The sequence below is a fragment of the Eucyclogobius newberryi genome, unplaced genomic scaffold (assembly GCF_026437365.1).
Source record: "Eucyclogobius newberryi isolate DKJ021-1_F unplaced genomic scaffold, fEucNew1.0.hap1 SCAF_2, whole genome shotgun sequence".
NCBI classification, from domain to species: Eukaryota; Metazoa; Chordata; class Actinopteri; order Gobiiformes; family Gobiidae; genus Eucyclogobius; species Eucyclogobius newberryi.
This window is the reverse complement of record NW_027315834.1, coordinates 25,624,144-25,638,793: the sequence shown is the minus strand read 5'-3', so window position 1 is coordinate 25,638,793 and position 14,650 is coordinate 25,624,144. Positions and strand designations below refer to the sequence as shown.

Below are 14,650 nucleotides of genomic sequence, written 5' to 3'. Positions count from 1 at the left end.
TAAGTTTAGTCTTTGAAAAAAAAAAACCTCTAATGAAAGAAAAGGATGAAAAAAGCACCAAAAATATATTAAAAAAATAATAATAGCCTGTTAAAAATTAAATAGAAATAGTTATTTTAATTTAAATATGCCATGGTTTTGTTTCTTTGCTGTTTCTTTGAATTATCTCCATCCTGGTCTAGTTCTGCTGTGTTCTGTTGTGTTTGTGATATGTTTAATCTTTGGAAAAATTTAAAAAAATTAATCTAATCACAAAAATAGAAAGGTGAGAAAAGCACAAAAAAAGCACATTAACTATAAAGAGTTATTTTAATTTGAATATGCCGTGATTTTTTTTCTTTTTCTGTATTATTTTTGTAATTTATTCTCTCCACTTTGGTCTTATTCTGTTGTGTTTATGTTTAATCTTTTTTTGGGGGGAATCTAATGGAAAAAATATTTTAAAAAGGTGAGAAAAGCACACAATCTAAGGGATCTCTCTGGACCCCCTCCCCCCCTCAAAAGACGAATGACTGGCTTCACATAAAATGTTAACGCGTTGATAAAACGATAGTAGCTTGATAGACCCTGCTCACCTTTAGTCCCTGAACATCCTTTGGTATGTTTATCAGTAGAAGTTATGAATTCTCCAAATAATGTCACCTGTCGCTTATGTTTGTTTACTCAATCCACATGGTCCACGGCGCGTCGTGGCCAGCGCGGGGAGCGGGGCGGGTTCTCCCTCGCACGGGCCACTGCGCGCCGTGGTCACAACGCACCGCGCACACGGGCCCCGTGCTCCGCGCCGCACCCGCCGCCTAATGTTGGCCTAATGCTCGTTGCTGAGAGAGTTTTTTATTTTTCATTTCAAAACAATTACTGCCACAACGATGTATTGAAGCTTCAAAGCAACAAAAAGACGAAAAATATTACGTCTTTTCGGCTTCAACCCATTTTGAGATGATCCCTAACATGTTCCACAAACTTGGCCATTAAGCAGATTTGGATCATTGTGGACACATTTTGACGCCCTCATTTCAAATTGACAGTAGAACTATTGTGTTTGCGTGTTAAATCCCATATGGTTATTAGCATATTCATAAAGTTGTTCCAGAAGGACAGTGGCAGGAGTTTTTGCTTCTGTTCCCACGTAAACAAAAGCATCTGGAGAAGCACCTGGTCGAGCAGAGAAACTCGCCACAGCAGCCAAAACGTGAAGTTTGATTTCCACAACTGGACGTCTCCCGCTCTGCGTTTAATTGGATTTGTCGTTGTCTTTCTGTCGTCGTTATATTATCTCTAAATTGGAATAGTAATTGTCTGTTGCTGCTTTTCCAGAATTTCTACAAAACCGAGTTGAACAAAGAGGAAATGTACATCCGCTACATCCACAAACTCTACGAGCTGCACTTGAAAGCACAGAATTACACAGGTACGTTATTTTTATCTCCTATTAGTTTTATTTCTCTATTTACTATTAACCATACTTAAGTCTTTACATGCTTTAACCATCACATACTCTCTGCATGTGTCAACATAACAGCTAGCATGAGTAAAAGGTGTAAAAAGTAGTAAAAGGAACAATTTTGACCTTTTCTGAACACTTTTAGAACAATAATAATAAAAAATAGTTATTAGTTGAAGCAGAACTAAGTCACATTTTGACATATTGAAGGTCTTTGCCTCTGCGATGGTTAAATATGTATTTTTGGGGGTTTTAAAGTGCCCATCGTCGCCCCCTGCTGTCTCTGGGTGGAACTGGGTCAACTCTCCTGAGAAACTCTGGCTCTTTTTTTATGTTTGGCATCGTGAAATGTTTTTGCTTGTGATTTTATTGTCTTATTATGAAAAAGAAAGAACAAAAAACTATTATCTTTCTATTTTCAGATGATGCATTTTAACAAGTGAGCTGCTGGGGGCACTCTATCACCAGAGTTTCTTAGTTCTGCTTTCAATGCCACATGTCAAATTTAAGAAAGTCATACATTATATTGGATAAAAGTAATGAATAATGCTGTACTTCACTGTATCTTTGGTTCAAAAGTGCATCCGTTAATGGCAACTAATGGATTATTTTGATATTTGTCGACTCATTTCTAAATCCGACTTGGACAGACATTTAGTCTTTAGCTTCATCTGGGTTAAAAATCTTGTTCACGAGACACTGCAGGGGAATAGGAAAACATATTTAGAGGTATACATTTGAAACATGAAAAAAATGATGAATGTATGGTGTTTGTCATATAAAAATACGATAAGATAAGCTTTATTTGTCCCATAATGGGGAAATTCCAATGTTTTAACACAGATCAGGCACAGAAGTATAATAATTAAAGAAAACAGAAAACTTATAAACTTATATCTTATTTAGCATATTGGAGCCTGATTTCACTTGAAATTGAAAAACTGAAAAAAATTGAATAACTTGAATAACTTGAATAACTTGAATAACTTGAAAAACTTGAATAACTTGAAAAACTTGAAAAACTTGAATAACTTGAAAAACTTGAAAAACTGGGAAAAACTTGGAAAAACTTGGAAAAACTTGGAAAAACTTGGAAAAACTTGGAAAAACTTGAAAAAACTTGGAAAAACTTGAACATTCCCTCATTTCTAATCCCAAATCCAATCCATATTCTCTCTCCCAAAGCAAACCATGAGATATTCATCCACCTTGACTTGGTTTCACATCCCAGTTTTGTTGCGTTGCTTGTTGCAGAGGCGTCGTACACGTTGCTGCTTTACGACGAGCTGTTGGAATGGTCTGACCGGCCGCTCAGAGAGTTCCTGAACTATCCCATGCAGAGCGAGTGGCAGAGGAAAGAGTTCCTGCATCTCACCATCGTCCAGAACTTCGACAGGGGAAAGGTGACCCGACAGGACGTTTTTTTACACCCCTTCTCCGCGTTTATGACGGTATAAAAGATAATAACTCGCATATAACGTGCAATTTGCGGGTTGGATCCCGTTTTTTTTTTTTTTTTCGTGAAAGCGCGCTATAAATGTGCCTGTTTTCTTTATGGAGCGTCTTAAATGAATATATGATCGCAATAAACTGTCTTAGACGTTCACTTCGCAAACAGGCAAAACTATATGATCACAGAAGGATGAGGTTAAACACTGTCTATTCAATTTGCAAGCAATATGTGTGGAGATTTTGATCTATGTCGGAAGTAATTAAGCTGCGTTCACACTTGTCAGGCTTGAGTCTTTTCCGTTAAGTCCTGATTTAGACTTGGTTTGGTTTACTCCTGGCCTGGTCCAGGTTTAGATACTTTATTGTCCCTGTAGGAATGTTTGTTTAGTTCCAGTTCTTTTCCATCAAAAAAAAGAAGAAGAAAGAAAATAAAAATAAATTGTTGTTATCTTTTTATTGTATTTTAACATAAAACCCTCTCGAGTTCGAAAAAAAGACAAATAAATATAGAAACAATATAAAATATATAAACAATATAGACAACTGGAATATATGCAACAAATGTGTATGAAATTATAAAGAATGTATTAAAGTAAATAAATAATGACATTACTACTACTACTGTTACTACTACTACTACTAACCTGGAGTCAGTAATAAAGATTTAATGAAATGATAATAAACTATGTTTTATGAAGAAAGCAGATACAATCAAAAAAACATTGTTTAGGGGAATTTTCTTTTCTTTTTTTTTTTTCTTTTTTCCCACAGGTCCCAATATAAAATGTTAATGCTACAATTATTGTGAGACTAAACATCACATTGTTATTATTATTCACGATCATTGGTTCTCTTTGATGAAAAAACAGTGAAATCATTCATTTGCTTGAATAGAATAATATTGACACTTAAACAGCCTGTAAAAAGCCATTTTTAGATTCATTTATTTATTTGAGTTTATATTCAGCTGAAATTACTCACTGTTGCTGCCTACAATTCCCACAATTATACATTTTTAGTTCCTGGATAATCACGTTTAGCGATTCACGGAAAAATCTTGACATCCTATTGGTCAGGTTTTCTTTTTCTCTTCATACAATTTTTATTTTTTTGTTTTATTTCCAGTCCCCATTTAGACGAAGTGTGACTTTAGAGGATAAACATGATCAGACCAACAAACAAACAAGCTGCTGCTGCTGTAAAACTCTGTCTGACGTTAAGTTTACAGGAGCTCAAGGACATGATGGTGACATCCAAGGACTGCAAGTTAAATTACACTCAATAGTACATCTGATTGGCATAAAAATTACATTAGCTCAACAGTCACAACACACGTGATTTATTACATGAAATGAAATCCCCTCTCGGCGATTCGGGTGGGTGGGGGAGGGGGGGTGAGGTGTACGCTGCGACGAGCTACAAAATATGTGCCGTTGTCTATTAGACATTTAATTCTTACTTGTCATGAACCGTGGCAGTGGCTGGAGGCGTCAACACCTCCCCGGTTTAATCAGATAAATGGCTGGCAGCCGCAATTAAAGTAGGATTCATATCATCTCCCCAATATCCTGCCCGTCTGTCTGGGAGAGCGCTAGGCGGGACGCTAATGGTGCGAGCGACATTCAAGGCGTCATATCGATGGCTAAACCCACTCGTGAACTTTAATCCATGTTACTATTTTTATCTTTATCTCAAAAACACAGCCACTAGTTGTGTTTTCTTTCTATAATCCAACTTATTTAGTCTGTCGTCTTCTTCAGAGCACAAAGCTAACGGCGGGCAATATTGACAAGATCAAGTATCGCGATATTCTTTGGGATATTATGTCAATCCAACAGAAACATGTCTTTGAATTTATTAGAAGAGGTCAGGGCTATTCAACTTAATTTTTCGGAAGGCCACGGTTTGACGTAGCTCGAGTTAGCATCGGCCAAGTGATCGCGTTTACACAGCGGGCAGAGATTGAGACTTTTGAGTTTATAAATGTCCATATTACGGTTAAATCCATGAAGCTCCTTGTGTTTTTAAAGTCTGATCATTAGCAGTGCTCAAGATCCATCTGCTAAATAGTCGTTTAGCATTTGGACGATAACATAAGATAAGATATTCCTTTATAACTAGCGTTATTTTTAGCTTACAATGCAGCAGTTAACAATTCAGAGCTAAATATGATATATACGTCCTCAAAATGACAGGAAAGTGAAACCCAGAATTAAACTACATTTTAGGTAACTAAGGCTTTGAGTATTTGACATATTTATACGCCTTGTTTATATTACTTAAATTTATACTGCAGTAATACCAATGCCAAAGCTTTAAGCATATTTTTTTTTATATATTTTTTTTTTCCTTTTTAGTGAGACAAACAAACAATGACAATAGCAACATCAAAATTATACAGAAAGGACAAAAAATAATAATAATCTATATAGTTAATGTAAAAAAAAAAAAAAATTAATAATAAAATGCTTTAGCTTATTAGCGCACCTGCAGCATGTACGCTCATATAGCCATCAGCACAGATATACACATACATATAGATATATTACATGTATATTATATTGCTTTATGCGGTTTAAAAATCCAGAATACACAATGAACAAGATGACAGGTTCTATGCGTTGTAGTAAATGTTTCTATTTTGTTTCACCTCATTGAGATTAAAACCTCTTTCACAAAGGAGTTTTGACCAAGAAGCAAGCAACGTTTCCATTTTACAACAAACAAACAACATTAGAATAGCACACATTATGAATAACATCTGCACATTATCGACGCCGTCTCTAATGCATTTAAACACATGAACTCAGTCATTTTCCAGTCAAATGGCAGGCTCGGCGCTCCCGTTTAAAACACTTTCCCTCCGAGAGCGCGCTCATGATTACCGAACCGGCGCTGTAATTACTTCTTAAAAAGCAGAATTAAGGAGCTCCTCAAAAATTCACCAAAACATCAACATCTGAACGATTAAAAAACGATTAGCGTTCGGGAGGCGGTGCCAGTCGCCGCTCTGACGCTCGAGGATTAAATGCACAGCGAAAGTTTTATTGAATTAGGCCGGTCAGTCTCCACCTGCAGGACGAAGGGCGTAACTGTCGTCAAGCGCAGGCCACTCACCAGTGCCATCCAGTGGAACCGATACAGTACTGCAAGCAGCGTCACAAAACACGTTACTGCAGGTTTATTCGTGAATATCGGATGTGTTGTAGTAATGTAGTGCAGTAATGTTGACGTGTGGATACTGTATAACCTTGTGCATGTACGTATTCTTCTCCGTAGTGCTGGGAAAATGGCATCATCCTCTGCAGAGAGCTGGCGGACCAGTACGAGTCTTTTTACGACTACAGGAATCTGAGCAAAATGAGAGTGAGTCACTACTGCTACATATATTATGAAACTGTACGAGTGTTGTTTTGAAGATATGTAAATGTTTGATATTAAATATATTGTTTTATAGTAAGAAAGATTATACAAGAAGAGCTGTTTGAAAATGAAAAATGAGGATGTGTGGTGATATTTCTGCCCTTTTGTGATTGATTTTACAGACGTTTCATATTTGTCTGATAATTAAACCTCAACCAAATAAATGTAAAGACATCTCTGTTAGACTGACATCTGAATATCATTATCGGGATGTTCCAAAAATATGTTGAGGTATTCCTTTAGTCTAAATCCCCCAAATATTGGTGGTTTTCAGATTATAGAATGTGATGATGGTATAATCTGATTATTTGTACTTTGCCATAAAGTGTCCTAAAGATAAATGAACAAATGTTGAACCTGATCATTCTGTGAAGTCACTGTCTTACAACACAAATCTGTATTTTAACTATATTAATTTTAGCTACCCGCTAAGTAAATAATGTTTTAGATAATATTGGACTGTATAATGCTGTGAGCAAGACGGACTTGTCAACAGTACTTTGCATGACTTGTTCTTTTTGCTGTGATATTTAGATGATGGAGGCCTCACTGTATGACAAGATCATGGACCAACAGCGGCTGGAGCCCGAGTTTTTCAGAGTTGGTTTCTACGGAAAGAAGTTCCCCTTCTTTTTAAGGGTAAGACATGATTCTCTTGTCAGAAAGGCCCTTTAACATTGTAAAAGTTAAATCCTCTTCAAAAGCAGTAACACTGCACAGTCCAAACTTTTAAAACTCCTTAAGTTGGAGGTGATATTCAACAACACTTACTTAATGCCATTAAATGATGTAACAGACTTTGTCCTTGGACTTTTTTCCCTCAGGCGCAGTTGCTCATTGTGTCCACTAGATGTCAGTCTAACTCTGCGCTCCTCTCTTTCCCTGTTCTGCAGAATAAAGAGTTTGTTTGCAGAGGCCACGACTACGAGCGTCTGGAGGCTTTCCAGCAGCGGATGCTCAATGAGTTTCCCCACGCCATCGCCATGCAGCACGTGAACCAGCCGGACCAGACCATCTACCAGGCCGACGCCCAGTGTATCCTTAACGACGGGCGCCCAGGCTCGCCCCGCAGGCCCAGACCGGTGCTGCACGGCCTGGAATACAGATAATAACACAAGTGCAAAAGCTATTCAGTTATTAATAGCTTGTATGTGATAACGGACATTTTAAATTGGGTCCATCAAATCATTTGATCCATAGATTTTTCTAATTTCATTTTCCAGTTTTTTTTATTAATTACCAGTGTTGGGAACAAACTAAATGCAATGTTGCAAAAAATCGTATTCAGAATTCTAATACACTTTCTTTCATTTGGTGGTCTTCAGAATATAGATACGCTTTTAAAGCCTGAGAAATACATACTGGATCACTCTAATTAAACTTGAATAAATAAAATAATAAATAAAATAATAATAATAATAATAATAAAAACACAGCTCTTGTGATGAGTGTGTGTGATTTTTCCACTCAAATCAGTGATAAATAAATGTCAAATGCACAATGCAACAAACATAAACCTGTAATCCTCCATTTTATTGTTTTTACGCTATAATACAATACAAATTACAATTAAAAGTATTCAGAATACAGTTATCTTTCATATATGTTAATGCAAGTATTTGATATTCTGTGGTATTATTGGCATTACAGTTCATATATGGATCTTCTGTGTTTGTTCTAAGCTCGGATAATGCGGTAGGATCATTTGGAAAACTTAAAGAAAAGACTATTAAATTGAATCATCGCGCTAAGCAGAGGAGTTTAAAATTAGCTCTGTGAGGGTAGCCTGGTTAAGCAGCTCTTTATTCATGCGTTTAGTCCACTCACCTGCACCGCCGTCCCCCCTTTCTCTTCTCCTACAACCAGACAAGGATCATGAATAAATTATCGCTCAGCTTTATATTTCTGTCACAAATGCTAATTAATATAAATCCTTTTAGATTGCCCACCCATCAGTATGTGCTGTCGAGAGTGATTCCACCGCATATTTCCCAGTCTGTCCCGAAGCGGCCTTATCTCGTGATGGATTTGAACGGCGCAGGGAAAGCTCTGAGTCACTTTCTCTGCATCCTCCTTCGCCACAATCTCTGCTTTTAAATACAGGGCGAAAATATGATTTACACATTAGTGTTTTTTTATTTTTTTTATTTTTTTATTCCTGCGCTAAACAGTTCTGCGTTATGATGAAATTGCTTCTAATGGTGAACAATATTAGTAGGAAGTAGACATTCTGTTGTTATTTTAGGTCATTGAAGAATTACAACATTCTACAGGCGCATTATTTAATTTATTTCATGTATTATTCATTTTATTCATTAATTAATTTTATTCATTTTATTTTATCTATTCATTTTATTTTATCTATTCATTTTTATTCATCCCATTCATTTTTATTTAATCCATTCATTGTTATTTATTTTATTTTAAATCCATTAACCCGAATAAGGAACAAAACGACTCAAACAAAAATGATGCAACGGTTAATCGACTAATTACATCTAATAAAAAAATAAAAAATACAAATATGACCATTATAATAGTGGACTGGACTTTACAGAGCGTCAAACACGTGACAAAAGCCCTTTTTATAACAAAGACAGACAGAGGCATTGTTAAACTGAAAAGTCAAAATTAAATAAATCAATCCTTGTATGTATTGTTTTACTTGATAGGGACAGTGCATAATAATGAACGCATGGAAATGGAAATATGCAAGATTATTGATGTTAATATCAGATGCTAATTTTTATTCGTACTGTACAAATAGAGACAAATACAGAGCCATATTTTTCAATGCGCTTTATCCGTAAACTCTTTATGAATACCTTCAGTTACTATTTCAACCTTTATTTAGTTATAAAGTCTCCATTTACAAAGGAAATAATCAAAAAATGATCCGCTTACGAGTCTAAAATAACCATCAGCTGCAGCGCTAATGACGAGGGCCAATTTCATTTTCAAATTACTCGGATGGAGCTAATATGATGTTGTAAGATCTCATTATATACATCATCTTTCATTATCTTCTAACGCAGCGTTTCTCAAACTATGGTCCGCTTACCACGCGCCCTGCATCTGGATACACGTGTGGCTCTCTTCTGTTTGACTATTTTTAAATCTATTCATCTTTTTTGCCAAGTAATTATGTAGAACAGCCCTATCCATGGTTTGGTCTCATTTTCAACCACGTTTGACTCTAATTTAGGTCTCAAATACTGCATTTTCCGGACAATAAGTCATATGCTAACGCTAACACCTTCAGCTACATGAGGCACAGACAGAACTGTGGTAAGTGTCTGGTATGTTAACGTAACATATTAACAGTTATTCAGATAACTATAGCATAAAGAACATGCTAACAAGTTTACCAAAGCATCAGTTTTACCCCAAATCACTAAATCCATTGAATTCTTCTTCCTCTGTGTCACTTCTAAACAACTCCACAAACTCCAGAGGTAGAGGAAGTGCAGATTCTTCTTCTGCGTCACTTAGAGCCTAGAGCGCCCTCTTGTGGTTGCCAGTGTGAAAATAACGAATATCACATACAAGTCGCTCTGGAGTATAAGTCGCACCCCGGCCAAAACTATGCAATTTATAGTCCGGAAAATACGGTAGTCTGGGTTTTGAGCTGGCGGTGGTGGAAAATCAAATATCATCTTCAACGTTCAGAATTGTTTCTCTAACACGTATTATCTTCATTTGAGTCGCTCCAAGTTGAAATAGAGTGAGTCATTTTTTTAAATATTACACATTGTTTTCAGGTTAAATAATGATACATTTTAAACATTAAGGCAATTTTGTCAGCCTCCATCTCAGCTAAACATATACTTTAGACGTTATTTCGATTCCGCAGTTGATCCCATCACTATTAGATGAAGTAGTTTGCACCAGACTCTCGATCAAGAGACAAACACTACCCGTAGGGTCTTAAAGCCGTGGAGCTGGTTTCCTTGACGCGGCGCGCACAGACCTGCAGATCTACGCCGTCACCCCCATCCCGGAGAGCCAGGACGTGCTGCAGAGAGACGGCGTGCCCGACAACATCAAAAGCTTCTACAAGTTCAATCACATCTGGAGGTTCAGATACGACCGGCCGTTCCACAAGGGCAGCAAAGACAAGGAGAACGAGTTCAAGGTACGACGAGGCTCTTGTCTGCCCTTTATCCCCTCTTCAACTGTTTGTTCTTATTCATTTAGACGTATGACAGGTTTTTACGATGTTCCAATGTTGACTTTATTCAGTGTGTTGCACCTGTTGCACAAATATATTAGTTTTACACCAATCGAGCAGGTATTTGTGGAGAAAACGTGGAAAAATCTGAAGAAAATGACAGGAAGTGACATCACACTAGGGACACACTCATTCAACACAAAGTTATTGCTTAATTTACACAAAGAAACACATTCTTTTGATTCTCTAAACATTAATTCAACAAGATAAAGTCACTTTCATGTATTTTTAAAATTGTGGCATTAGATGAGTTTTGGCCCAGTGTTTGCTGGGTAATTTCCTAGTGTGATGTCATCAATTACAAACAGGAAGTGAAATTGTAAACTAAAAAAAATGCGTTTCTGAATTTTTTTCTGACTTAACATTTTTATAATTTTTTTGCAAAATTCTAATTATATTTCTGCTTTTGATGCATTTACTCCCACACAACTTTAATCCTTCATAACATTTATTTTAAACATTTAGTAATAGATAATACAGCCTTATGTTTAGATGGGGTTCATTTGGCCAGAAAACTAGAATAATCAGATAACATAATATTTGCATCAGATTTTTGCTTTTCTATGCTCTAAGGAAATCTGATTGTCAAAAACTGTTGGATGTAAATTTGACAAAGGACAATACATTTTAAAGTAAGTATTTCACTCTTCAACATTTTCTCTTTAATTTGTATCCAATTTTTGCATAATTTGCCTCGTCAAAACCTACGCAAAATCGAACAATCAGACAAAAATCCGATTACTCGCCTCTGATAAAACTGTTTACATGACATTTCAATAATCAGATAACTCCATAAATCAGAGAATGATCAGACGTGTGGTGTGTTCTCACTCAAACTGTACTTTTTTGTCTTGCCGTAAAATATTTGTTATATATATATATATATGTTTATTTAACTTTTAATTATATTTATGTCAAAAATCTTCCAAAACAATGCAAAAATTACTATGTATCCGTGCTGCTCCCAGAGAAAATACGATTAAATAAAATGAAACGGCTGCGTGAGGGTTATTACGCGTAACTAGTGCTGAAGTCGGACTCATTTTGCGCCGCTGACCGCGCGATAAAAGAATTCAGATAACGGGGCGGTCGCTCAAGTTTAATTGTTTCAGAGTGATTTTTGGGCGCTTTTCTCTGGTTTAAAAAGCGTCAAATCGATTAGGGGCAGTTGGGTTGTGTAGAGCGCTGGATTCGGGATCAATAGCCTGTGTCAGCACCTCCGGCACCTGCTGCACCTCCTGTACCTCCTGCACCTCCGCTCTGCTCGGGTGTCCTTGAGCAAGACTCCAACTTTCAATTAAGCTTAAATAATGTAGGATTTCCGTTGTGCGCCCGTTCTCTCGTAAACTCAAGGTGAAACCTGAGTAAGGCTTGTTCATAACACTTTAATGTACGTATCCAGCCTCAATATTTAAAATTTTCCTCACATTTCGCTGACTTTTTTCCATAAAAGTCATATTTTTAAGGTTGTTTGTCGGGCTGTAACGATTAATCAGTTAAAGGCGGTATGGACGATTTTTCGGCGATTTGAGAACTCAGGTGGAAGTGCGCATGCGCACTCCCCCGTGCGGACTGATACAACACACACGTGCGTTTGTTTATTAGCCCAACGGAGCGCATCACATCGCTCGTCTCCCGTAGATTTCTGTCCACTTCTGTGTCAGCTCGAACTGTCTTTCTCCGTCTTCATTTTGCCCCGTACACTGAGGGAACTATATTATGATAGATCCATGCGCTTAGGCACGCGGAAACGTGGGGACGAGCCTGACGCGGCTGCAGGTGAGCGGTAGGTGCGTTTTATGATTGATACGTGGCAGGACAAATGATTTATCCACGCCACGAGGAAATATGATAAAAATTTGCTGAAAAAAAACGTCCATTCCACCTTTAATTGTGATTAGTCGACTATAAAAATATAATCGTATTTTGATTAATTGTTATCTGAACGGACTGAACAATTCATACGAAAAGACCTTTTTACAACGAAAACAAAAAGCATTATTACCATTATATCATGTTACAAAAATGTTTTAAAAATCATGAATAACACACTATTCATAAATATTCTCTACTTGAATTCAGTCACACTGATTCAACCTTTATTTTCTTGATAATTTATTTACAAAGACTCAAATGGAAATAGAAATAACCGTTTGAGCGGTCAACTAATCGAAAAAATAATTTCTGACGAGACTACGGCTAAAATAATCGTTATTGACAGCCGTTCTTAGGTTAGCAATACTATATTTTCCTGAGTATAAGTCGCACCAGCTGAAAAATGCTTAATAAAGAAGATAAAAAACATATATAAGTTGCACGGGAGCATGAAATGCGGTTGCAAGTGTGAAAATAACAAATAAAATGAGATAAGCCTTTATTTGTCCCACAATGGGGAAATTCTAATGTTGCAACACAAAGTAGGTACAGAAGTAAATCATAATAAAAAAAACTGATAACTTATAAATAATATCACATACAAATTGCTCTGGAGTATAAGTATATAAGTATAAATGTAAGTATAAGTTGCACCCCTGCCAAAACTATGAAAAAAGGTGCAACTTATAGTCTGGAAAATACGGTAATTGGTTTAAACCATTTCAATAATCAGCCGTAACAACAACAAATCGATCAACCTCACGACACATTTCTTATCCGTTCGTTCTTCGTCATTTCAAGCTCAGACACCGCGCGACACCGGCCTCACGTGTCCACAGAGGGCGCCGACGCACAGCTCCTTGTTAAGAGCGATAGAACGCGTCGGGTTTGTTAGTTTATGAGCTGTCAGCCTGACCTTGTGCTTTGTTGGCGTATTGACAAGCTGGCTCACACAAGTATTCGTGCGAGAACATGAATGATGACTGGAGATGTAACGCGTGACATTTGACCTACAGCTCAAAGTGGGTGTTTGGCACAAGATGGAGTCGACATATTTAGCCTGTGCGTCATAGTAAATGCACATACAAGTAAAAACAGTGGCCCGTATTTGTTTATCTAAATGTTTTTCCGCCTGTTGAAGCGCCCCCTGCAGGTCGGACGACTCATTGAACTAAAATGCAGTTAAAGGCGCAATGGCCGATTTTTTTCGGCGATTTGAGAACGCAGGCGGAAGTACACATGCGTACTCCCCCGACTGATACAACACACACGTGCGTTTGTTTATTTCGTCGGATCGCATCGCGTCTCTCGTAGATTTCCGTCTGTTATGAGTCAACTCGAACAGTCTTTCTCCGTCTTCATTTTGTCCCGTACACTGAGGGAACTATATTATGATAGATCAATGCGCTTAGACACGCGGAACCGTGCTGCTCTCGGGGGAAGAGCCACACGCGGCTGCAGGTGAGCGGTAGGTGTGTTTTATGATTTATACGTGGCAGGACTAATCGGCAGTCCACGCCACGAGGAAATGAGACTAAAATTTGGGCCCAAAAAATCGTCCATTCAACCTTTAAGATAAATATGTTTTGAATTTTGCGGACTATAAGTTGCACCAGCCAAAAAAATGCATAATAGAGAAGAAAAAAACATACATAAGTCACACTGGAGTATAAGTATACAAGAATAAATATAGGTATAAGTTGCACCCCAGCCAAAACTATGAAATAAGGTGCGATTTATAGTCCGGAAAATACGTTTTTTTTTTGTTTGTTTTTTTTAGGGTTATAATTTTTTTTATTTAACTTCCTTCGAGCAACATTATTTTGTTGAATTCATGTTTAGACGGGCAAAAAAGTTGTTTCTTTGTCTACATTTTGCATAACCCTGGTGTGATGTCACTTCCTGTCATTTTTATACAGATTTTTCAACGTTTTCTCCTCAAATACCTGCTTGATTGGTGTAAAACTATTATGTATATGTACAACAGGTATAAATATACCAAATAAAGTCAAAATTAGAGCATCGTAATAACCTGTCATACGTCACTTTAAGTCCATTTTCACATGGTTTTTGTGCGTCCCTGCAGAGCTTGTGGGTGGAGCGGACGACGCTGACGCTGGTGCAAAGTCTTCCGGGAATCTCGCGCTGGTTTGAGGTGGAAAAGAGGGAAGTGGTACGTTTGACCCGCTCATCGTCTTCTCTTTTAGGTTAAAAAAATATATAAC

The 14,650-nt window shown here is 37.2% G+C and overlaps 1 protein-coding gene across 2 annotated transcripts in view; it reads left to right on the top strand.

The window, feature by feature from the left end:
* Window positions 1-14,650, top strand: part of dock4b (dedicator of cytokinesis 4b) — a 228,037-nt gene that overhangs the window by 168,120 nt on the left and 45,267 nt on the right. For both annotated transcript variants that reach the window (XM_072454830.1, XM_072454829.1), the window contains exons 36-42: window positions 1,318-1,411; window positions 2,699-2,847; window positions 6,176-6,262; window positions 6,854-6,958; window positions 7,213-7,354; window positions 10,288-10,454; window positions 14,512-14,598. In XM_072454830.1, the coding sequence (XP_072310931.1) occupies window positions 1,318-1,411; window positions 2,699-2,847; window positions 6,176-6,262; window positions 6,854-6,958; window positions 7,213-7,354; window positions 10,288-10,454; window positions 14,512-14,598 (831 nt within the window). The remainder of the gene's footprint in view (window positions 1-1,317; window positions 1,412-2,698; window positions 2,848-6,175; window positions 6,263-6,853; window positions 6,959-7,212; window positions 7,355-10,287; window positions 10,455-14,511; window positions 14,599-14,650) is intronic.